Genomic DNA, 25,711 nt, shown 5'->3' with positions numbered 1-25,711 from the left:
ATGCGGGCTCGGACTGCTTCATTATTTGAGGGGTTGCGAATGGAACTGAACACTGTGCAGTCATCAGCGAACATCCCCATTTCTGACCTTATGATGGAGGGAAGGTCATTGATGAAGCAGCTGAAGATGGTTGGGCCAAGGACACTGCCCTGAGGAACTCCTGCAGCAATGTCCTGGGGCTGAGATGATTGGCCTCCAACAACCACTACCATCTTCCTTTGTGCTGGGTATGACTCCAGCCACTGGAGAGTTTTCCCCCTGATTCCCATTGACTTCAATTTTACTAGGGCTCCTTGCTGCCACACTCTGTCAAATGCTGCCTTGATGTCAAGGGCAGTCACTCTCACCTCACCTCTGGAATTCAGCTCTTTTGTCCATGTTTGGACCAACGCTGTAATGAGGTCTGGAGCCGAGTGGTCCTGGCGGAACCCAAACTGAGCATCGGTGAGCAGGTTATTGGTGAGTAAGTGCCACTTGATAGCACTGTCGACGACACCTTCCATCACTTTGCTGATGATTGAGAGTAGACTGATGGGGCGGTAATTTGTCCTGCTTTTTGTGGACAGGACATACCTGGGCAATTTTCCACATTGTCGGGTGGATGCTAGTGTTGTAGCTGTACTGGAACAGCTTGGCTAGAGGCGCAGCTAGTTCTGGAGCACAAGTCTTCAGCACTACAGCTGGGATGTTGTCGGGGCCCATAGCCTTTGCTGTATCCAGTGCACTCAGCCGTTTCTTGATATCACGTGGAGTGAATCGAATTGGCCGAAGACTGGCTTCCGTGATGGTGGGGATATCGGGAGGAGGCTGAGATGGATCATCCACTTGGCACTTCTGGCTGAAGATGGTTGTAAACGCTTCAGCCTTGTCTTTTGCACTCACGTGCTGGACTCCGCCATCATTGAGGATGGGGATGTTTGCAGAGCCTCCTCCTCCCGTTAGTTGTTTAATTGTCCACCACCATTCACGACTGGATGTGGCAGGACTGCAGAGCTTTGATCTGATCAGTTGGTTGTGGAATCGCTTAGCTCTGTCTATAGCATGTTGCTTCCGCTGTTGAGCATGCATGTAGTCCTGAGTTGTAGCTTCACCAGGTTGGCACCTCATTTTTAGGTACGCCTGGTGCTGCTCCTGGCATGCTCTTCTACAATCCTCATTGAACCAGGGTTGACTTGTTGGTAATGGTAGAGTGAGGAATATGCCAGGCTATAAGGTTACAGATTGTGCTGGAATACAATTCTGCTGCTGCTGATGGCCCACAGCGCCTCATGGATGCCCAGTTTTGAGCTGCTAGATCTGTTCTGAATCTATCCCATTTAGCACGGTGGTAGTGCCACACAACATATTGGATGGTGTCCTCAGTGCGAAGATGGGACTTCATCTCCACGAGGACTGTGCGGTGGTCACTCCTACCAATACTGTCATGGACAGATGCATTTGCGACAGGTAGATTGGTGAGGACGAGGTCAAGTAAGTTTTTCCCTCGTGTTGGTTCGCTCACCACCTGCCGCAGGCCCAGTCTAGCAGCTATGTCCTTCAGAACTCGGCCAGCTCGGTCAGTAGTGGTGCTACCAAGCCACTCTTGGTGATGGACATTGAAGTCCCCCACCCAGAGTACATTTTGTGCCCTTGCTACCCTCAGTGCTTCCTCCAAGTGGTGCTCAACGTGGAGGAGGACTGATTCATCAGCTGAGGGAGGACGGTAGGTGGTAATCAGCAGGAGGTTTCCTTGCCCATGTTTGACCTGATGCCATGAGATTTCATGGGGTCCAGAGTCAATGTTGAGGACTCCCAGGGCTACTCCCTCCTGGCTGTATATCACTGTACCGCCACCTCTGGTGGGTCTGTCCTGCCGGTGGGACAGGACATACCCAGGGATGGTGATGGAAGAGTCTGGGACGTTGGCTGAAAGATATGATTCTGTGAGTATGGCTATGTCAGGCTGTTGCTTGACTAGTCTGTGGGACAGCTCTCCCTATTTTGGCACAAGTCCCCAGATGTTAGTAAGGAGGACCTTGCAGGGTCGACTGGGCTTGGTGTTTTGCCGTTGTCGTGTCCGGTGCCTAGTGGTCCGATGCCGGGTGGTTCGTCCGGTTTTATTCTTATGACTTTTCGTAGCGAGATTTTTTTTACAACTGAGTGGCTTGCTAGGCCATTTCAGAGGGCAATTAAGGATCAACCACATTGCTGTGGGTCTGGAGTCACATATAGGCCAGACCGGGTAAGGACGGCAGGTTTCCTTCCCTAAAGGACATTCGTGAACCAGATGGGTTTTTACGACAATCCGATTTTTATTTAATTAATTGAATTTAATTAATTAATTGAATTTAAATTCGCCAGCTGCCGTGGCGGGATTTGAACTCATGACTCTGGATTTTAGTCCAGGCCTCTGGATTACTAGTCCAGTAACATAACCACGATGCTACCGTACCCTGTAGGTCTAGCAATTTGCCAACATCTTAGCCAACTCGTATGTTCAACTGCATCTGTGCCCTTGGGTCATGATGCAAGTTAGCATCCCAATGGACGCAGAACCAACTCTGCCCTGCTTGCCAAGGGAAGTCACAAGATCGCATTAGGTCTCCTGCAAGACAGAGAGCGAACACAACATAGAGTGGGTGGATGAATGATATTTGTGGTCATTTTTCAGAGGCCCAGTCAATAAGGGAAAAGGGCCTTAAAACTGGCCCATGGCAATTGCTCAAAATAGCACCTGGGGTGTGGAGTGGGCCTGGGCTAACTTCCCCTGATTGAGTGTCTTTGGAGAATTGCCTGCCTCAGCCGTGGCTCAGTGGTAGTGCTCTCACCTCTTCAGCCACAAGGTCACACGCGTTCAAGTCCCACTCCAGAGATCTGCAGTACTGAGGGAGTGCTGCAGTGTCGGAGGCGCACCTGTGGAAGGACAATCGCTCTCACCTCAACTCTGGAATTCAGCTCTGTTGCCCGTGTTCCTTTGTAACGAGGTCTGCAGCCAAGTGGTTCTGGCGGATCCCAAACTGAGCATCAGTGAGCAGGTCATTGGTAAGTGTTGAGCTCTGTACCATAGGAAGGATTATAGAGGCTTTAGAGGAGGTACACAATGCAGATTCACTAGGATGTAATTGAGGGGTCAAGAATGACAAACCATATTCAAGATTAAATGAAAGAGATTTAGAAGAGGGCAAAAGAAATGTCTACAAATTGTGAAGCTGTGACATTCACTACCAGGGTTAGTGGTTGAGGTAGAAACTGTCAACATTCAAGATTAAATTAGATAGGTAGAATATGACAGTCCTAATCACATTAACCTATTTGCTCACATGGAGGGTAAATATTGAGATAGACTGAATGGGCCAAAGTGCCCATTTCCATGTAACTTCTATGGACAGGTTAACATTTTAGTGCCATACTGAAGGAGTGCTGTCTTTTGGGTAAGACATTGAGGCCCCATCTGCCCGTTCAGGTGAACGTAAAAGATCCCATGGCCAACATTTATCCCTCAACCAACACCACCAAAAACAGATCAACCAGTTGTTCATCCCACTGCTGTTTGTGGGATCTTACTGTGTGCTGAGTTTGCCTATGTAACACTTCAAAATGTTTAAGTTTCTGAGACCAAAAAAAGGATCAAGATTAATGGGCGTATCTCAGTACAGTATTCAAGGAACATACCAGCCCTCCAATTCCTTCCGTCCCCAAAATTATGTCCCAATTTCCGAAAAAAAGATCAGATTTAATGGTTCTCTTTGCCAATACTGGTTATGAAGCACTTTGGGACATCTAGAGGACGTGAAAGGCGCTATATAAACACAAGCTCGTCAAAGGGAAAATCAGGAAGGAAAAATACACTAACCTGACCGTGAGACCAGCATGCAGCTCCACTCCAAATCCAGTCCAGGATTTCGATAAGGTGGTAGCCAAAGCAGCACTCAGCAGCAGCCCAAGTACCGAGTGGTTCACAAATAGCAGTGTCTAATTTAGTGTCTTTTAGGAACATTACATTGCTTTTAAATGGTACGGCGTATAGAAACTTGGATTTGTTCAATACTTTGGAGTGGACCCTAGGTATATACATGATGTGGTGCAAATACGTGGTACATGTTTGGGGATAGTCTTTGGCACTTTTGTGGGGTGGGGGGAAATAGGATTATATAAGCATTCATGCTACAAGTTCTGTAGGTTGTAGTGCAGTGTCACTACCAGGCTTATTTGGTGGAACAGAAGGCACCACTCTGTTCAGATCAGTAAAGCAGGATGTAGACGCAGGGGCGAGGTTTGCAGTTCCATTCCTATACATTCTCCCCCCGATCCCTCCAGCATAGGAGGGAAAACAGCAAGCACTCCACTCCATTCCATTCCAGGACTAGAGCCCAATCCGAGCGGACACTCAGTGCAGTTTCTGTAACCTGCACCAGCCCTATAACCCTCCAAGATCTCTGCACTCCTCCAATTCTGACCTCTTGCACATCCCCGATTTCCTTCACTCCACCACTGGCGGCCGTGCCTTCAGCTGCCTAGGCCTTAAGCTCTGGAATTCCCTCCCTAAATCTCTCTACCTCTCCTCCTTTAAGACATTCCTTAAAACCTACATCTTTGACCAAGCTTTTGGTCACCTATCCTAATGTCTATTTTTGCAGCTTGGTGTCAAATTTTGTTTGACAACACCCGTGAAGCGCCTTGGGACGTTTTACTATGTTAAAGGCACTATATAAATGCACAGTGTTGAGGGGGTGCCACGTTATCGGCAGTGCTGTGCTGTGGATGAGACATTAAACCAGTGCCCTTGCCACCTGTTCAGATGGATGTTGGAAGATCCCACATCACTATTTGATAAGGAACAGCTCGCTCGTCCAGCATCCCGGCCAACATTCTTCCCTAGGTATCGGTTATACCCAGCAGGAATAATCGAATGGACTGGGGCTCTTTTCTCTAGAATAGAGAAGTTCTGAGGGGTGACCGGACAGAGGTCTTTAAAATTACGAAAGGGTTTGATAGGGTAGACGTAGACAAAATGTTTCCACTCGTGGGGGAGACCAAAACTAGGGGGCATAATATAAGATAGTCACCAATAAATCCAACAGGGAATTCAGTAGAAACTTCTTTACCCAGAGTGGTTAGAATGTGGAACTCGCTACAAGGAATAGTTGAGGCGAAAAGCATAGATGCATTTAAATGAAAGCCAGATAAGCAAATGAGGGGGAAAAGAATAGAAGGATATGCTGATAGGGTGAGATGAAGGGGGATGGGAGCAGGCTCTCATGGAGCATAAACACCAGCATAGACCAGTTGGACCGAATGGCCTGTTTCTGTGCTGTACATTCTATGTAAACACCACCGAAAACAGATTAACTGCTCATTCATCTCGTTGCTGGCACAGAATGGCTCCCACTTGGTCAGTCACTGCAGTTCAAAGTAATTTATTGTGTTGAGCGCTTTTGAGGCGTTTTGATGACAAGTCAATATATAAATGAAAAAGACATGTAATATACTCCTTTCACATTATATCTGCTCACAGGGAGTTCAAAGTCGGGTTGTCGCCCATCTCAGTTTGGACTGGACAGTTTTGTTTGAGTGAACAGTAGAGAAATTTCTGATTGCAAATCACAGTCAAAAAAGATGATACACACAGAAATTACAACATGGAAACAGGCCATTCAGCCCAACCAGACCCTGTTGGTGATTTCCTCCACACGGGCAATAAGTCCTAATCATATTTACCCTGTTTCCATATCCCTTTATCCTTCATCCCCCTGTCCAATCAACTCTTGAATGTTGATGTGGAGATGCCGGTGATGGCCTGGGGTGGACAAATGTAAGGAGTCTTACAACACCAGGTTATAGTCCAACAGTTTTATTTCAAATAAAGCTGTTGGACTATAACCTGGTGTTTTAAGACTCCTTACTCTTGAATGTTGACAGTTTCTGCCTCAACCACTAACCCTGGAACTGAATTCCACAGCCTCAAAAACTGTAAAACAAGTTTCTCTTGCTCTCTGTTCTAAATCTCTCACATTTAATCTTGGGGGAAATTTTCATCTTCGCCATATGGTGCCAATCTTCTGGATGTGCCATTGCATTCCATCAGGAAAACAAATGTCAGAACTCCCCATGGATTTGGGAAACTTGGCCCAAGACTATCAGGATTATTACCACACCCTGGTGCAAAATTGCTCAATATTGAGTAGTATGTGCCAATCTCTTATGAGTACAAGCAAAAACAATATGCACACACTTCAGATACAAAAAAAAAACTTAATGCTTTATTTTCTGCAAAAATGGTGCATCATTTATCAGCATCTTCCTCTTACACAGACTCCACCTCTAGTTGTCCTAGACACATATTTACACCAGCACTCTGAACAAAACAATCTCTTGATGTATAAAATCAGTCAGTGCTTCAGCCAGCACCCTCTTCGCAAAAAAATGTTTGAGTCCACATTCCTGAAACCCAGGCAGGGCGCAGTCAGAAACTTCACGCTGGGACCTAACACGGTTCAGGACTGACTCACCCCATCCCCCCAGCATTTGATTCGCCGGATTACCATCCAATCAACATGAAGAGGGGGAAAATAAAGATTACACTTGGGGCTACTAATGCAACTGGTCTGCGCCCCTCGCCATTTTCCAATCCCCCGCCCTCCCCCATCTCTCCTGAAGTCACCGACTGCTGCTGGGGTACGGGGCGACAGGCAGTCACCCTCTGGTGCTCGTGCAAGTGGCCACTCTCCTTGCGTGTGCCCAGCATTGATTATCAGCAGGTTATTCAATCATGGGGTACGTTACGGCCAAGCTTGACCCCATCGCTACAAATACACCTTCCAGGCGAGAGCACTGGCCGATTTTCTTTTCTCTCTCCTTAGCCCAATAGCACCGAGGCCAATAGTAACACGACAAAGGGGTTGAACCCAGGACCCTTCCTGGTCTGTATGGCTCGGTTCCACTTGGACAGTGCAAGTGACCAACCAATTCAAGCTGGAGCTCGCACAGACTGTCCTTATCCAAACAGGAGCCACCGTGTTACCTCGTTAAACCCGTATCTTGCACCATTCTCTACCTCGCTCTCCAAACAAGGAAGAAATTAACCAAAACTCAGAACGGTACATTCAGCCATCAAAACAACAATAAAAAAAGGCAGAAATCATGGTATTCTGCCATAGTTCAATGCACAGTTCTCCCCCCCTCTCCCAATTAAAGCAGTCCCATCGCAATACCTCTACAGTACTACAGTTGGTCAAGCATCTACACTGCTGAGAGCTCACTGCTTGGATATCCAGGTCCTTGATCTGCATAGGCACACGTTTTAAGTATTTACAAGATGTGCATCACTAGGATTTTGACAGTTATAGTTTCAGATTGCTGGAGTACTCTCCAAAACATTAAGTCCTGAGTAATTGAATTTTAAACTGATTTGTTCCATACCCGCTTTCAGTTTCTGCCCCGTTATCTGGACTGCAGTACGGTACATCCAAACTCTGTGCACCCGGTGCTGCAAAATACATAAGTGGAGCATGTTCGATCTTCCGAAGGGCACAGGTCGATGGAAGTATGTTCTACAGAATTGCTCCACAATGCGAAATGTTAAAAAGGGAGATGCATCTGCAATCCTACCTCAGATGCTGAATCATTGCTGGGTTAGTGCCACAGACACTGGCTGGCCTCTAGTACCTCATCCAAATGAGGATTTGACACGTGTGTATCTGTAGGCTATTCGACCAGTGAGCACCGAGTCTGACCCTGTCCTCAGCCGTCCACACACCACGTGCGCACTTTCCACCAGGGGTCACCGGACAGCAATTCTGAGCCCCCACCTGGGGCATCGAGGCCAAATGTAACAGCCCAAATGCTGTCTGCAGAGATCAGATAACTCAGCACAATGGAGGGATCACAGCCTGGGAAACTACCCGTTTGGCTCAGTACTACAACTGGGGGACCTTGTGAGCCTGTTTTACGCTTTATAGCTAGTGGTTAGAGGCAGCTAGGAAGTAGATAGTTTGTCGAACTTGTTAAAACATTATGAAGTTTACCCACTGACACCATAAATGGGAGAGCAGAAATGGCTAGATTTCCCCAGTCATATTAAGTGCACAGCTGTCTCCTTTTCTACAATTAAGCTATGGGATAATTCAGTACACACACCTCCCAGAATCAGGGGCATTTTAAAAAAAAATCCAAAGCTTAACACTTTCTTTGATCGAACTGCAACCTCCAATTTCCATATCAGACCACGTATGATTCAGGATCAGATCTCGCACAGCATCATGCATCGTTTAATCTGGTTCTGGTTTTTACAGAACTCACACACACGCGTCATTCTACTTAACTTGATCTGCCATGGTCCCCATACGATATTCAATATTTTCGTATATGTAATGAAAATAAAGATGACTTCCTCTTTACAATGTATTAAAAATACTAGAGTATATTTCACAATTTTGTCAGGGCATGGAGCCAGATAAAACCAGTGAGACAGTCCGGAATGGAGCTTGGAAGGTTGCGATTTCAAAACGGATGCCCAGTTCCAATCAGTTTTACCTCTGACCTAATCAAACTGCTGATTGTTCAATCTCTAAATTGTTTTCCTAGACACTCCAGTGTCCAACACTCAAGACACAAACGCTACCATCATTCTGCTCGGGGACCGCAGACAACGAGAAACGCAAGACTCCCTCCTCAGGGCTACAACGTGCTGTACCAGGGAGGACGATCTCGTTTCTCCATTAATGACGCCAGAAAATGGGCTGCTGCTGGTAAAAGGAGAGCACATTAAGTACTGAAGGGTCTCCCTAGTCAACAACACACCCACAGAAGCTTAAGTTTCCCCAGTCAGGTACCAATACAAACTTAAGATTTCTTTAAAAAATGATTTTTAAAACACAAAAGCAAAGAAAAACTTTCATAAATACAGAAATGAATATTTATTCGGTAACCAGTTTCCTTCGGTCCTTGCATGGCTGCTGTTTGAGGTTTCAAGCTCGCCGTGCTCCAAGTGTCAGAGTTTAGATGACCCACCAGTACAGTCCACCGGTCAGAGCCCCCATCTGAGGGGGGACAACCTGATCTGCCTCCAAACTAGGGTTCCTAGCACTGACAAACCCTAGGAGAATTTTATTCCATTCCTCTTGAACGCAGAGACAGCAATAAGGATCTTTTTGCCAGTTGCAATAAATCTCGAGGGCGGATTTGAGCTGCCACGTAGTGAGGACCGCTGCTCCGGACCAGCAGGACACCATAACACAGCTAGGTGAACACGTCCCCCCCCCCCCTGCCCAGCACCCCCCTCCCACCCGTCAACCAAACCCATTCATCCGGAGCCAGAAGGCTGTGAAGAAGCCTGAATCGGTTGCACCCAATCTAAAACAGTCTCATTCAGCTACCCTTTTGCAACGTGAAGAGTTCTCAGATTCTTTACTTGTTCAAATAAAGTAACTCCCTTCTTGGCTTGCCCACCCCCCCCAAAGGTTTCTTTGGCCGACCTTCCACCTTGTTCTCATTTCATGTTTTTTTTTTAAACCTCACGCAGACATGTCACAAAACAGGCTCACGAGTTCTTCGTTCAAGGAACCTTCTTCTGGCCTGATCCCGATTTCCTCCCTTCTTTCGCATCTCTGCATTTCTCACAGAAAAAGACATCGGGGACATTAGACTTTCGGATTTTGGCACAAGACAGGTGGATCCAGGTGTTGCACTGGTTACATTCAATCATCGGCCTGCCCGCAAAGGGCTTCTGACAATAACACGTCACCAGGCCCCACGAGTCATCATCTGGAACAAACACAAGAGGGCAGTCAATTTCAGTTTCAAGTCAAACCGTTCCTTCGTCCACCCCCTCCCTCCTCTCCGACAAAAACCACGATTTGGGAGGAAGGCAGCCGCTCAGTCCATTTCATCTCGAAGAATACCAACCTCGCCTGCGTCCTATCAGCACCCGGCTGTGGTCTGCAGGCTATCTATTTGACCCATAAGCCCTGGCTATCCAACGCCTGAAGTTCCAGTGAACCGCACTCCCTTCCAGTTCAGTCACCGAAAGTTAACCAGCCAATTCAAACTGTCTGGAGCTTGGGCATGAGGACACAGCTTTTATGTGCTTTTCTTGAGTTGCAGGGTTTTGACTCAATTCTTCACATTTAATTCATGGGGCTCCACGGTATGTGACTAGCTGCTTCACAAAGATTTCGGTATTCGCCTGATCTAGCCATTTAGAGAGTCATAGAGTTATACAGCACGGATAGAGGCCCTTCGGCCCATCGTGTCCAGTTTCTGGCCTGAATCTCACTTTCTAGCAAGCCATTCTGGCTGCAGATCGCCCTCGTGTGAAGCAACATTGCCTCACTTGCATTTTGGAATCCAAAAGCTCTCGTTTCTCTGCCCCAGCACATCTGAAAGTATTGTTTCAGGTTTACTTTGTCTACCCGGTTAAATATTGTGTGTACCTCTAGAAGATGAGTTGTGTCTCTTCAAAGCTGAAAGATTACAGGTAGTTACAGGTTGCTCACTGGTGGTGGTGGTGGTAATCTGAGTGGAAGAGTATAGTCTGGAACGAAGGTAGTTAAATGAGGACCTCAGATTTATATAAATATGGAAAAGGTAAACCCAGAACATTACTTCAAAGTGTACCAACAAAGTAGGAACAGAGACAGAAATGAAAATTCAGAACTTAAATAATCTAGCAAGCAGTGTAAGAGAGGCAAAAAAAATCACTGGGGTTATTCAAAATACAATTAGATCCCATGATTGGACAGTTAAGGCAATGGAAGGATGTGCTTTTCTCAACCTTGACTGTCCTCATGTCTGAAGAATTAAAGCATATTGAGTCAAGGGTGATTCGTCCTCTAATACAACAACTTGTAGTTACATAGCGCCTTTAATGTAGTAAAACGTCCCAAGGTGCTTCACACCAGCATAATCAGACAAAAGAAAAATATGACACCGAGTCAAAGTTGGAAATATTAGGATGGATGACTAAACGCTTGATCAAAAAGGTAGGTTTTAAGGACCGTCTTAAAGGAGGAGAGAGGAAGCTGAAGGGAATTCCAGAGCTTAGGGCCGAGATAACTGAAGACACGGCCGCCAATGGTGGGGCAAAGGGAGTGGGGTTGCACAAGAGGTCAGAGTTGGAGGAACGCAGAGTTCTTGTAGGGCTGGAGAAGGTTACAGAGATAGGGAGGGGCGAGGCCATGCAGGGATGTGAACATGAGGATGAGAATTTTAAAATGGAGGCATTGATGAACTGGGAGCCAATATAGGTCAGCGAGCACAGGGATGATGGGTGAACAGGACTTGCCAGGAGTTAGGATACGGGCAGCAGAGGGATGTGTATGTGCTCAAGTTTATGGAGGGTGGAAGATGGGAGGCCGGCCAGGAGAGCATTGGAATAGTCGAGTCTGGAAGCAGCAAAAGCATGGGTGAAGGTCTCAGCGGCAGATAAGCTGAGGTAGGGGCAGAGACGGGCAATGTTATGTAGCTGGAAGTAGGCAGTTTTTGTGATGGAGATGATATGGGATTGGTAGCTTAGTTCAGGGTCAAATAGGACACAGAGGTTGCAAACAGTCTGGTTCGGCCTGAGACTGGGATAGAATTGGTGGCGAGGGAAGACGACAATGGCTTCGGGCTTCCCAATGTTTAATTGGAGGAAATGGCGACTCATCCAGGACTGGACGTCAGACGAGCAGTCTGACAACGCAGAGGCAGTGGAGGGATCGACTGAGGTGGTGGTGAGATAGAGTTGGGTGTTGTCCGTGTACATGTGGAACACGATGTTATGTCTTCGGATGATGTCGCCGAAGGGCAGCATGTAGATGAGAAATGGCGGGGGGGGGGGCAAAGATAGATTCTTGGGAGATTCCAGAGGTAACGGTGCAGGGATGGGAAGAGAAGCCATTGCAGTAGACTCCCTGCTACAACTGGATAGGTAAGAATGGAACCAGGCGAGGGCAGTCCCACTCAGCTGTACAAAGGAGGAGAGAGAGTGCACCATGGTCATAGTCAGAGGATGTCATTTGTGACTTTGATTAGGGCCGTTTTAGTGTTGTGGCGGGGCGGAAACCTGATTGGAGAAGTTCGAATCTGGAGTTGCGGGAAAGTTGGGCAAGGATTTGGGAGGCGACAACACGCTCGAGGACACTTTCACAACATGTTACATTCTGTTGGTGACAAACTGGAGCTCTTATAAAAAGGCAGTTACAATAAAATAGAGTTTAAATTTGTATTTAAACAGCAGGTTCTGAAGACACTGAGGTACCGAACATACAGATGTTGTTGCTGGGTTTATGACAAACGGTGCTAATGTTAATTCAACCCCATTAGTCAGATTGACTCCTTCGAAAGCCAATACCCCCAGTGACATCAGCAATCAGGTTATCGCTGTGCATACCAAATCTCTCGTCATTCAGCCCTGACCAACACCGCTTCCCATCTCCCAACACACTGAACTCAAAATCCTTGTGCTCGTTTACATATCCAACCGTGGCCTTGCCCCATTCTCTCTCTGCAATGGCCTCCAGCCTCACATCCCAGTATGTGCCCTTCGGCCACCTAACTCTGGCCTCCGGAGTATTCCTCCCCTCCATTATCGGTGGCAGAGCCTTCAGCCATATCGTCCCGCCACTCAATAGCCCAGTGAGTCAATATACAACCCAGTACACCCGAGACATACAGGCCAAGGATATCACAAGCGCAATCCCTGGTCTGTGTTGAGTTAGCTGATCTCCGCCATAGCAGGGTTGGGAGCAGAACTGGTCTCAGCGTCCTCAAACTAAGCAGAGGAGAGGGGGTGGCCGGGGGGAGTGGGTTAAGATTTCAGATTGCTATCCAGCAATTCCTATTGGAAACAGCATCTGTGGGGCCATCAAGTGAGGACTAACAAAGAGCTGCAAACATTCTGCCCAGGCTCACTCAAGGAGAATGGCCACTTGGGTGAGGCACTGGGAACCCATAGCCCTACACAAGTCATTGCCTTCAGGAAAGGTAGCAAAAGACAGTAACAAAACACGTCTCAGGACTTGGGGCAATACCCTGGAAGCAAAAGGAAAAAAAAAGGTCCATCCAATTTTCTGCTGTGCTGATGTATCGAGACATCTGAGCTTTTTTCAGGGCAGGCAAAAAGATGGACATTAGCGATAGGGAGAAAAGGAGGGAAATGAGAAAGTTGTGAAAGGCAAAAAGCTCAAAGAGAAAGGGGTTCAAGAGAGTAATCGAAGCAGGAAAGAAATAGCGCAGCAGTGAGCAGCAAGCCAGTGGCTGAGAAGCAAATAACTGGAGATCAGAGAGATCTGAAGGAGAGAGGGTGGCGAGTGACACCCTGTACCCCCTCTCATATAATTTATTGGTATACACGTTTGTTAGTATACACAACAGACTTCTCAACAAAGCACACGTCAGCTCACCCGGGCAAGACAAGCATAGGACACCACCTAGTGCTCTCATGGTAGAACTGACAGCTGGTCATTCTCCTCTCCCTCAGCATTCGGATAAATTGTCTAACTTTGGCTAAAAGTGACGAGAATGGCAGAAAACTATAGGATCAGGTTCTGTGGTGGTAATTTCTACAGCAAGGGATACAGACTCGAGCTCAGAACAGGGAAAGTGAAGAGTTATGGTGAAATGTAACCCATTCGACGCAGGGGGTGATGAACGCATGGACCAATCTGCCAGGGAGTAAAATAAACTCAGCAAAAAGGGGAATGGGATAGGCGTCTGACGTAGGTGGTGGTTGTTTACATATCTTCACACCCTTCTCTTGGAGAATAGCGTGACGTAGTGGAAGGATTGGCAGGCTGATTAACAGTCTGACAGGCCGCCCCGTGAACACTCCTTCCACGGCCAAAACCAACTTGATATCAGCTGATGGTGTAATTAGTCCTATACGGCAGGAGGCTCCCACAACCTGTACGATGATTTGGGGGGGGGGGGCACCCACACCCACTGGACGCGAGTATCCCGCTGGATGTCAACCCATAATTCAGAGCCGGAGCTCCGGTCTCCACTCGCCGCGACTGTCTGCAGCGGGGTTTGAACGTCACACCTTCTGACTCAGACGGGAATGCTACCACTCAGCCAAAGGCTGGCTTCACGGTATAGGTGGTGTATGAGAAAATCCAGGAGAGTTTTCTGAATTTTGGGAGTAGGCAGATGGATCACAGTGGTCCTTTCTGTTGCCATGTCTATCTGGAAAATTTTCAGTGGAGGGATTTGCACATTTGCTACTGTCAGTGGAACAATTCCTCACAGAGGGGGAAGACCAAAATGACAGGTCTCCGTACAGAAGACAAGCTAAAAATACAAACATCTTCCACCTTAACCTTCAAGTAATTGATCCTTTAAATTTACGATTATTCTTTGTCATTCACAAAAAACACTTCTAAAGAAGTCCAGACTCAATTTTTCCCCCATTCACTTTCTTCCCATCTCCTTCTGTAAACATTTGCTGGGGTAGTTATATGGATGCTACCCACCCTCTGATTGCCAATTTGAACCAAATTCAGGTCAGCCTTGTACAGTTAACATATGTTTATTGGGAGCCAGATTCAAATGATCCAAATTCATTAAAGTTTAGGACCGTTACAACTAAAGAATGAATTTGTATTCATATAGTGTTTCTTGTCTTCAGGACATCCCAAAGCACTTTACAGCCAATGGATTACTTTTGCAGTATAGTTACTGTTGTAATGTAGGAAACACAGCAGCCCATTTGCACACAGCAAGATGGCAAATGACCAGTTAATCTGTTATTGGTTGAGGGATAAATTTTGGTCAGGACACCGGAAGAACTCACTTGCTCTTCTTCAGACAGTGCCACGGGATGTTTTATATCCACCTGTACTGGCAAGACATGGCCCCAGCTTAATACCTCCATCTAAAAGACTGCACCTCACTACTGCACTAAACGTCAGCCTACATTAAGTGCTCAGGTGTCTGGAGTGACCTTCTGACGCAAAGACAAGAGCGCTACCCACCGAGCCAGGGCCAACACTCAAGCTAGCAGACAGAGGTGACTTCTAACTCATTTCCATGTGTTCAATGCCAATCAGACACCAGAGGCAAAAGGGCAGTGTCTAACCCACTGCACCACCAAATTCTACTAGGGATTTTTTTTTTTAAATATAAGACCGAAGGGGGCAAAAATATTCTGTCAAAACTGACCTGATTCCACCATAATGTCTTCATCCATTATCCGTGTTTCGCCTTCACTGGAGCTGGTTTCGCCATCATGACTATTTCCCATACTGAGGCACTCTTTGATTTCCATTTTATAGTTCTCAGTATACGTGGCCTCTGGATTTGGTCTCAGAGGCTCGGAGAGGAAGCTTGCTTTCACCACCTCCTCATCCGAGTCAGTTTCGCTCAGCGAGCTCTTGATCTTTTTCTCGGCCCTCTCTTTCTTCAGCTTTCGCTTTTTGCTCCTTTTAATGCGGGCGAAACTGGACTTCTCCCCGTCGGGCCCCCTCTGCTTATCCACCTCCAGGCACCACCGCTTGCTCTTTTTCTCCTTCTTCTTCTCAGGCGCTGGGTAGAGGGAATCCTTCAACTTCAGTCTGTCGAGCAGCACTCCATCTGACTTCAGGTGGTGAAATCCATTCTTCTTGGAGGATTTTGCTTTTTTCACAAAGTTCTGAATCGTGTCGAAGTCGACAGACTGGGTGGAATCCCAGCTGTCACTGTCCACAACACTCTCTGTCCTGATCGGAGAATTTGAACTCGATGGGGTCCAGTCACACTCCTGCAGTTTTAAAAGAGGATTCATACTGAAATCACAGGAGGTAACAGAATCTGGAAGAGGTTTCTACATAAACTCCTCCCCACCTGCAGTATTTTATACCTCGCAGAAACTGAAATGAACATATATGTCAGTACATACACCTCCCAGTCTAGGACTGAGCCATGCAAAGTGCAAAAGGTCCCAGATTCTATCTTCGATCTATACTGGAGTGCATGCGCAGGTTTGCGATTAGCAAAACATAGTCCGGACTCTCTCCAATAAGAATAGCACCGGGCTGCGAAGTACATTCCGTTCACACAGCAAAGCCCCACAAACAGCTATGAAATAAATGCCTAGTTGAGCTGTTTTTGGTGATGTTGGTTGAGGGATAAATGTTGGCCTGGACACTGGAAGAACTCCCCTGCTCTTTTCCAAATAGCGCTGTGGGATCTTTTACATCCAACTGAGCGGGCAGATGAGGCCTTGGTTTAACAAGCGAAGAAATGCTTCTTGACATCATCCCTGGACGGCCGAGCTCTAATTTTAAGGTTATGCCCCCTTCTTTTGGACTCTGCCACCAGAGGAAATAGTTTCTGTTTCTACCCTATCAAATCCTTTAATCATCTTAAACACCTCAATTATACGGCCCCTTAATATTCTATAGTCGAGGGAATACAAGCCTAGTCTATGCAACCTGTCCTCATATTTTAACCCCAGTATTGTTCTGGTGAATCTGTGCTGCACCCACTCTAAGGGCCAATATTTCCTTCCTGAGGTGCAGTGCCCAGAACTGTACACAGTACTCCATATGCAGTCTGACCAAAGCTTTATACAACTGTCCCATAATTTCCACCCCTTTGTATTCTAGCCCTCTTGAGATAAAGGCCAATATTCCATTAGCCTTTTAAATTATCTTTTGTACCTGTCCACTAGTTTTTAGTGATTTCTGTACATGGGCCCCTAAATATCTCTGCTCCTCCACAGTTCCTAGCTTCGCACCATCTGGAAAATGCTCTGTTCTATCTTTCTTGGGTCCGAAGTGGATGACCTCACACTTCCCCACGTTGAACTCCATCTGCCACCGTTTTGCCCACTCACTTAATCGAAAGGCTTTAAATAAGTGCAATGATAACACAGGTGAAACAGAACAGACGGGACAGGAAGCAGTGTCTCACCTCTTTGGAGGGTGGAATGTAGCCAGTATAAGCCAGAACAAAGTTGCAGAACTGATTGAAATCCTCCACGGTACGTTTACGCCTCTCTGCTGGCTGCAAAGAGACAAGAGGGTTAGAAGGGAACAAGCAGGGCCAGACTCTTACCAATACTTGAAATTCAATAAGAACATAAGAAATAGGAGCAGGAGTAGGCCAATCGGCCCTTCGTGCCTGCTCCGCCATTTAATAAGATCATGGCTGATCTGATCCTAACCTCAAATCTAAATTCATGTCCACTTTCCTGCCCGCTCCCCGTAACCCCTAATTCCCTTCACTTCTAGGAAACTGTCTATTTCTGCTTTGAATTTATTCAATGATGTAGCTTCCACAGCTTCCTGGGGCAGCAAATTCCACAGACCCACCACCCTCTGAGTGAAGAAGTTTCTCCTCATCTCAGTTTTGAAAGAGCAGCCCCTTATTCTAAGATTATGCCCCCTAGTTCTAGTTTCATCCAACCTTGGGAACATCCTCACCGCATCCACCCGATCAAGCCCCTTCACAATCTTATATGTTTCAATAAGATCGCCTCTCATTCTTCTGAACCTCAACCTCTCCTCATATGTCCGCCCCCTCATCCCCGGGATTAACCGAGTGAACCTTCTTTGTACTGCCATGAGAGCAAGTATGTCTTTTCTTAAGTATGGAGACCAAAACTGTATGCAGTATTCCAGGTGCGGTCTCACCAATACCTTATATAACTGCAGCAATACCTCCCTGTTTTTATATTCTATCCCCCTAGCAATAAACGCCAACATTCCGTTGGCCTTCTTGATCACCTGCTGCACCTGCATACTAACTTTTTGATTTTCTTGCACAAGGACCCCCAGATCCCTTTGCACTGCAGTACTTTCCAGTCTCTTGCCATCAAGAAAATAACTTGCTCTCTGGTTTTTCCTGCCAAAGTGCATAACCTCACATTTTCCAATATTGTATTTCATCTGCCAAATCTCCACCCACTCACCCAGCCTGTCTATATCCCCCTGCAGGTTTTTTATGTCCTCCCATCTTTGTATCATCTGCAAACTTCGATATGTTGCACTCGGCCCCCTCCTCCAAATCGTTAATATGGATCGTAAAGAGTTGGGGACCCAGCACCGACCCCTGCGGAACAGCACTGGCTACTGGTTGCCAGTCCGAGAATGAACCATTTATCCCAACTCTCTGCTTCCTGTTAGATAACCAATCCTCCACCCATGCCAGAATATTACCCCCAATCCAGTGATTCTTTATCTTGAGCAATAATCTTTTATGTGGCACCTTGTCGAATGCCTTCTGGAAGTCTAAATACACTACGTCCACTGGTTCCCCTTTATCCACCCTGTACGTTATGTCCTCAAAGAACTCAAGCAAATTTGTCAGACATGACTTCCCCTTCGTAAAGCCATGCTGACTTTGTCCTATTAAATTATGTTTATCCAAATGTTCCGCTACCGTCTCCTTAATAATAGACTCCAAAATTTTACCCACCACAGATGTTAGGCTAACTGGTCTATAATTTCCAGCCTTCTGTCTACTACCCTTTTTAAATAAGGGTGTTACATTAGCAGTTTTCCAATCTGCCGGGACCTTTGCCGAGTCCAGAGAATTTTGGAAAATTACCACCAAAGCATCCACAATCCCCACTGCCACTTCCCTCAAGACCCTAGGATGTAAGCCATCAGGTCCAGGGGATTTATCCGCCTTGAGTCCCATTAATTTACTAAGTACCAATTCCTTAGTGATTTTAATCGTATTTAGCTCCTCCCCCCCCAGAGCCCCCTGTTTGTCCAGTGTTGGGATGTTCTTAGTGTCCTCTACCGTAAAGACTGAAACAAAATATTTGTTCAGCATTTTTGCCATCTCCATGTTTCCCACCATTAATTTCCCGGTCTCATCCTCTAAGGGACCTACGTTTGCCTTAGCCACCCTTTTTCTTTTTATATAACGATAGAAACTCTTGCTATCTGTTTTTATATTTTTTGCTAATTTATTTTCATAATCTATCTTCCCTTTCTTAATCAATCCTTTAGTTACTTTTTGCTGTTTTTTGAAGACTTCCCAATCTTCTATCCTCCCACTAAGTTTGGCTACCATATATGTCCTTGTTTTTAGTCGGATACGATCCTTAATTTCTTTACTTAGCCACGGATGGCTGTCATTTCTTTTACACCCTTTTTTCCTCAGTGGAATATATATTTTTTGAAAGTTGTAAAATAACTCCTTAAATAAACACCACTGCTCATGTACCGTCTTACCCCTTAATCTATTTTCCCAGTCCACTTTAATCAATTCCGCCCTCATACCATCATAGTACGCTTGTTTGAGAACCAACCTTCTCACCCTCTAATTGGATATGGAATGTAACCATGTTATGGTCACTCATTCCAATAAGACAGCGTTCTGTTCCTGCGAGTACAATGAAGCTACGGTAACTGTCCGGGACGGTCACAGAAACTTAGATTTTCAGATCTACACCAGAGATTCCTCCATTACGGGCAGCTGGCATTCACAAACCCAAATGCACAGTCTTAAAGATCGCCAAAGTATTGAAACTGATTCCAGGTGATTCAGGCAATCCTCACTCAGCCCCTTGGGCACATGTTGCACCCCCAGAACTATCATGACTGCTCAATCATTGCTTCCAGTGCTCACAGCAATGGATTTTAGGACTGGGGTAATGATGTCAAACCCAGTTGCTCAGGCTTTTTACAGCAGGCAGAGACCTGGATTCAAATGCGACTGGCCTTTTTGCAGTTAGCAGTGTCTCAACCACAACAGCCAGGCATTGCAAGCTGAACCCGAGGGACCAAAAGCAGCTACAATGAGAGTAAAGGACATCACAACAACTACTCACCTGAGAACCCACCCCAGCAGTCTGCAGAGGATCTGAAAGAGAGAGATCCTGGTTAGAGAGATATAGAGACACAAGTTAGCCCATGCATCAGACACAGTCAGTCAGGGCAGATAAAGAAGGCCATAAATATCAAGTTCTATCTCATTCTCTACCAAACCACTCCCATTCAGCCTTCACTCCCCATGCCCTCCCAAAGCACAACCGCCCCCTCCCCCGCACAGCCGTCTCTTATCCCCCCTGCCCACAACAGACTTTTCTCTCTCTTTCCCCCCCGCCCCACAACAGACTTTTCTCTCTCTTTCCCCCCCTCCCCACATCCTTCTCGCTCTTCCCCCCCCCTCCCCACATCCTTCTCGCTCTTCCCCCCCCCTCCCTCTCGCTCTTTCCCCCCCTCCCCACATCCTTCTCTCTCTTTGCCCCCCCCCACATCCTTCTCTCTCTTTGCCCCCCCCCACATCCTTCTCTCTCTTCCCCCCCCCCCACATCCTTCTCTCTCTTCCCCCCCCCCCACATCCTTCTCTCTCTTCCCCCCCCCCCACATCCTTCTCTCTCTTTCCCCCCCTCCCCACATCCTTCTCTCTCTTTCCCCCCCTCCCCACATCCTTCTCTCTCTTTCCCCCCCTCCCCACATCCTTCTCTCTCTTTCCCCCCCTCCCCACATCCTTCTCTCTCTTTCCCCCCCTCCCCACATCCTTCTCTCTCTTTCCCCCCCTTCCCACATCCTTCTCTCTCTTCCCCCCCACATCCTTCTCTCTCTTCCCCCCCACATCCTTCTCTCTCTTCCCCCCCACATCCTTCTCTCTCTCTCTCCCCCCCCCCCCCACCCCGAGCCCTCTCTCTCCTCCCCCCCCCCCCCCGAGCTCTCTCTCCCCCCCCCGATAGAGCCCTCTCTCTCTCTTTCCCCCCCCCCACAACCCCCAGAGCCCTCTCTCCCCTCCCCCCGCAACCCCCAGAGCCCTCTCTCCCCCCTCCCCCCGCAACCCCCAGAGCCCTCTCTCCCCCCTCCCCCCGCAACCCCCAGAGCCCTCTCTCCCCCCTCCCCCCGCAACCCCCAGAGCCCTCTCTCCCCCCGCAACCCCCAGAGCCCTCTCTCCCCCCGCAACCCCCCAGAGCCCTCTCTTCCCCCCCCCGCAACCCCCCAGAGCCCTCTCTTCCCCCCCCCGCAACCCCCCAGAGCCCTCTCTTCCCCCCCCCGCAACCCCCCAGAGCCCTCTCTTCCCCCCCCCCGCAACCCCCCAGAGCCCTCTCTTCCCCCCCCCCGCAACCCCCCAGAGCCCTCTCTTCCCCCCCCCGCAACCCCCCAGAGCCCTCTCTCCCCCCCGCAACCCCCCAGAGCCCTCTCCCCCCCCCCCCGCAACCCCCCAGAGCCCTCTCTCTTCCCCCCGCAACCCCCCAGAGCCTTCTCTTCTCCCGCCCCCCTCAACCCCGAGAGCCTTCTCCCCCCCTCAACCCCGAGAGCCTTCTCCCCCCCTCAACCCCGAGAGCCTTCTCCCCCCCTCAACCCCGAGAGCCTTCTCCCCCCCTCAACCCCGAGAGCCTTCTCCCCCCCTCAACCCTTCTCCCCCCTCAACCCTTCTCCCCCCTCAACCCCGAGAGCCTTCTCCCCCCTCAACCCCTCTCCCCCCTCAACCCCGAGAGCCTTCTCCCCCCTCAACCCTTCTCCCCCTCAACCCCGAGAGCCTTCTCCCCCCTCAACCCCGAGAGCCTTCTCCCCCCTCAACCCCGAGAGCCTTCTCCCCCCTCAACCCCGAGAGCCTTCTCCCCCCTCAACCCCGAGAGCCTTCTCCCCCCTCAACCCCGAGAGCCTTCTCTCCTCCCCCCCCTCAACCCCGAGAGCCTTCTCTCCTCCCCCCCCCTCAACCCCGAGAGCGTTCTCCCCCCCCCCCCCCCTCAACCCCGAGAGCGTTCTCCCCCCCTCAACCCCGAGAGCCTTCTCCCCCCCTCAACCCCGAGAGCCTTCTCTCCTCCCCCCCTCAACCCCGAGAGCCTTCTCTCCTCCCCTCCCCAACCCCGAGAGCCTTCTCCCCCCTCAACCCCGAGAGCCTTCTCCCCCCTCAACCCCGAGAGCCTTCTCCCCCCTCAACCCCGAGAGCCTTCTCCCCCCCTCAACCCCGAGAGCCTTCTCCCCCCTCAACCCCGAGAGCCTTCTCCCCCCCTCAACCCCGAGAGCCTTCTCTCCTCCCCCCCTCAACCCCGAGAGCCTTCTCTCCTCCCCCCCTCAACCCCGAGAGCCTTCTCTCCTCCCCCCCTCAACCCCGAGAGCCTTCTCTCCTCCCCCCCTCAACCCCGAGAGCCTTCTCTCCTCCCCCCCTCAACCCCGAGAGCCTTCTCTCCTCCCCCCCTCAACCCCGAGAGCCTCCTCCCCCCCTCAACCCCGAGAGCCTCCTCCCCCCCTCAACCCTTCTCCCCCCCTCAACCCTTCTCCCCCCTCAACCCTTCTCCCCCCCCTCAACCCTTCTCCCCCCTCAACCCTTCTCCCCCCCTCAACCCTTCTCCCCCCCTCAACCCTTCTCCCCCCTCAACCCTTCTCCCCCCTCAACCCTCTCCCCCCTCAACCCCTCTCCCCCTCAACCCCTCTCCCCCCTCAAACCCTTCTCCCCCCTCAACCCTTCTCCCCCCCTCAACCCTTCTCCCCCCTCAACCCTTCTCCCCCCTCAACCCCTCTCCCCCCTCAACCCGAGAGCCTTCTCCCCCCTCAACCCCGAGAGCCTTCTCCCCCCCCTCAACCCCGAGAGCCTTCTCCCCCCTCAACCCCGAGAGCCTTCTCTCCTCCCCCTCAACCCCGAGAGCCTTCTCCCCCCTCAACCCCGAGAGCCTTCTCCCCCCCTCAACCCCGAGAGCCTTCTCTCCTCCCCTCCCCAACCCCGAGAGCCTTCTCCCCCCTCAACCCCGAGAGCCCTTCTCCCCCCCTCAACCCCGAGAGCCTTCTCCCCCCCTCAACCCCGAGAGCCTTCTCCCCCCCTCAACCCCGAGAGCCTTCTCCCCCCCTCAACCCCGAGAGCCTTCTCCCCCCCTCAACCCCGAGAGCCTTCTCCCCCCCTCAACCCCGAGAGCCTTCTCCCCCCCTCAACCCCGAGAGCCTTCTCTCCTCCTCCCCCCAACCCCGAGAGCCTTCTCTCCTCCTCCCCCCAACCCCGAGAGCCTTCTCTCCTCCTCCCCCCAACCCCGAGAGCCTTCTCTCCTCCTCCCCCCAACCCCGAGAGCCTTCTCTCCTCCTCCCCCCAACCCCGAGAGCCTTCTCTCCTCCTCCCCCAACCCCGAGAGCCTTCTCTCCTCCTCCCCCCAACCCCGAGAGCCTTCTCTCCTCCTCCCCCCAACCCCGAGAGCCTTCTCTCCTCCTCCCCCCCAACCCCGAGAGCCTTCTCTCCTCCTCCCCCCAACCCCGAGAGCCTTCTCTCCTCCTCCCCCCAACCCCGAGAGCCTTCTCTCCTCCTCCCCCCAACCCCGAGAGCCTTCTCTCCTCCTCCCCCCAACCCCGAGAGCCTTCTCTCCTCCTCCCCCCAACCCCGAGAGCCTTCCCCCCCCCTCAACCCCGAGAGCCTTCTCTCCTCCCCCCCTCAACCCCGAGAGCCTTCTCTCCTCCCCCCCTCAACCCCGAGAGCCTTCTCTCCTCCCCCCCCCTCAACCCCGAGAGCCTTCTCTCCTCCCCCCCTCAACCCCGAGAGCCTTCTCTCCTCCCCCCCTCAACCCCGAGAGCCTTCTCTCCTCCCACCCCCCCAACCCCGAGAGCCTTCTCTCCTCCTCCCCCCAACCCCGAGAGCCTTCTCCCCCCTCAACCCTTCTCTCCTTCCCCCCCCCCCCACGAGCCCCCAACCTCTCTCTTCTCTTCCCCCCCACCGAGCCTTCCCTCCCTCCCTCCCCCCACACGGCCTTCTCTCTCTCCGACATCCCGTAGGCCTACAGCCGCGGCGTGTTGTTCAGTGGCGGCCCATGTGCCCCCCCCCCCCCTCCCCTCTCTCCCCAGCCCGGTCTGCCTCCCACCGTTCCGGGCCTTTACTCCACAATCCGCAGGCGGCTCCGAGGTCGGAGCCTCGGCCTCTCCCATCGCTCACCTTCTCCCGACTCCGCCATTTTCAGCATCTTCCGCCGCGATCTCCACTCCGTCCGGGCTGGGCAAATACCGACCCGGGCCTCGCGGGTCCCCTAGGCCCGGGCTCCGCTGCCCGACCCCGGGTCTCCCGATTACTCCCAGGCCGGGTCTCGCGCCGCTTTCAGTTTTCACTCTCCCCCCTCCCCCGGTCTCTCCCCCGCTGGGTCGGCCGGTCTCTCTCTTCTCCCCCCCCCCCCCCACTCGAGTCTCGGCCCCTCTCCCCCGGTCGGTCTCCCTGTCTCTGTCTCTCTCGGTCTCTTTCCCCCTTCCCCCGGGTCTCTCTTTCTCGGTCCCCCTCTCTTCCCCCGAGTCTCTCGGTCTCTCCCCGCGTCTACTCTCTCAGTCCCGGTCTCTCCCCCGAGTCTCTCGGTCTTTCCCCGGGTCTACACTCTCTCTCGGTCCCGGTCTCTCTCTCTCCCCCTTCCCCCGGGTCTCGGTCGGTCTCCCGGTCCGGGTCTCTCTCCCCCGGGTCTCGGTCGGTCTCCCGGTCCGGGTCTCTCTCACCCGGGTCTCGGTCGGTCTCTCGGTCCGGGTCTCTCTCCCCCGGGTCTCGGTCGGTCTCCCGGTCCCCCGGTCCGGGTCTCTCTCCCCCGGGTCTCGGTCGGTCTCCCGGTCCGGGTCTCTCCCCCCCGGGTCTCGGTCGGTCTCCCGGTCCGGGTCTCTCTCCCCCCCCGGGTCTCGGTCGGTCGGTCGGTCTCCCGGTCCGGGTCTCTCTCCCCCGGGTCTCGGTCGGTCGGTCTCCCGGTCCGGGTCTCTCTCCCCCGGGTCTCGGTCGGTCGGTCTCCCGGTCCGGGTCTCTCTCCCCCGGGTCTCGGTCGGTCGGTCTCCCGGTCCGGGTCTCGGTCGGTCTCCCGGTCCGGGTCTCTCTCCCCCGGGTCTCGGTCGGTCTCCCGGTCCGGGTCTCTCTCCCCCCCGGGTCTCGGTCGGTCTCCCGGTCCGGGTCTCTCCCCCCCGGGTCTCGGTCGGTCTCCCGGTCCGGGTCTCTCTCCCCCCCGGGTCTCGGTCGGTCTCCCGGTCCGGGTCTCTCTCCCCCGGGTCTCGGTCGGTCTCCCGGTCCGGGTCTCTCCCCCCCGGGTCTCGGTCGGTCTCCCGGTCCGGGTCTCTCTCCCCCCCGGGTCTCGGTCGGTCTCCCGGTCCGGGTCTCTCTCCCCCGGGTCTCGCGCCGCTTTCTCTCCAAACACAACGCCGACCGCAGTGACGTCACAGCCCAATCCGGACCCCGACACTCAGGCAGCCCGGAGGAGGGGGGGGGAGGGGGGATTTGCAATAAAAAATTATATCGCTATTCACACCGCGCGGATCATTCTATTCCACTCGATCTAAGGCAAAACTTCATAATAATATTATTAAAACTATTTTGCTTAAAATTTGCATTTAAAAAAATACAGGAAAAGTTCCGATATCTCTTTAATTCGTTTCAACTCACCCGCCCCCCGCCACTGCTTGTTTATTATCCCGGAGACCTACACCTGTCAATCACGCCCCATTCTGGCGGGGCGCGCCAACGATTGCGCGTGCGCGCCCTCTCCTGACGTCATCCGAGAACGCGCGGCGGTTAGCAGGAGAGATGAAGAGACCGTTAGCATAGCCGCCATTTTGGTAATGGACAAGATTGCTGCTGGAGTTTCCAGGAATTAAAGATTAATCTCCAGGACACTGTCGCGAGCTAACACCCCAGGGAGAAAATATGATAGGGGCGTTATCCCCATTTTCTTTGAAAACTCTTCGTTTCTAAAAATAATGGACATTTGGGGTGCTGAAGGCGGCCAAGAATCTTCCTATCGGGTAACGAAAAGCCTGATCGCTTTCAAACTGGCCGTTTGGGAAAGCGGTGTGAGGCGAGGATGGATGTGTCGGGCGACCAATGGCAGGGGTGTGGTGGACGGGGAGGTTGGAGGTTG

At 51.0% G+C, this 25,711-nt stretch overlaps 1 protein-coding gene across 2 annotated transcripts; it reads right to left on the bottom strand.

Annotated features, from left to right (window-relative positions):
- Positions 1 to 9,266: 9,266 nt before the first annotated feature.
- phf23b (PHD finger protein 23b) lies at positions 9,267 to 23,985 on the bottom strand. 2 transcript variants are annotated; one of them, XM_067972273.1, is made up of 6 exons: positions 23,773 to 23,985; positions 19,721 to 19,752; positions 16,849 to 16,941; positions 15,118 to 15,694; positions 10,410 to 10,510; positions 9,658 to 9,741 (listed from the first exon to the last, which is right to left on the bottom strand). In XM_067972273.1, exons 1-5 carry the CDS (start codon positions 23,798 to 23,800, stop codon positions 10,458 to 10,460), a joined length of 783 nt encoding a protein of 260 aa, XP_067828374.1. In that variant the 5' UTR covers positions 23,801 to 23,985; the 3' UTR covers positions 9,658 to 9,741; positions 10,410 to 10,457. The 2 variants fall into 2 exon arrangements, with proteins under 2 accessions (XP_067828373.1, XP_067828374.1); XM_067972272.1 differs by lacking the exon at positions 10,410 to 10,510 and having other exon boundaries at positions 9,267 to 9,741; positions 23,773 to 23,981.
- Between the last annotated feature and the right edge of the window lie 1,726 nt (positions 23,986 to 25,711).

Source organism: Heptranchias perlo, chromosome 35 (assembly GCF_035084215.1).
Source record: "Heptranchias perlo isolate sHepPer1 chromosome 35, sHepPer1.hap1, whole genome shotgun sequence".
In the NCBI taxonomy this organism is placed as follows: Eukaryota; Metazoa; Chordata; class Chondrichthyes; order Hexanchiformes; family Hexanchidae; genus Heptranchias; species Heptranchias perlo.
Note: the sequence above shows the minus strand (reverse complement) of the source record. Positions and strands in the feature narration are given on the sequence as shown.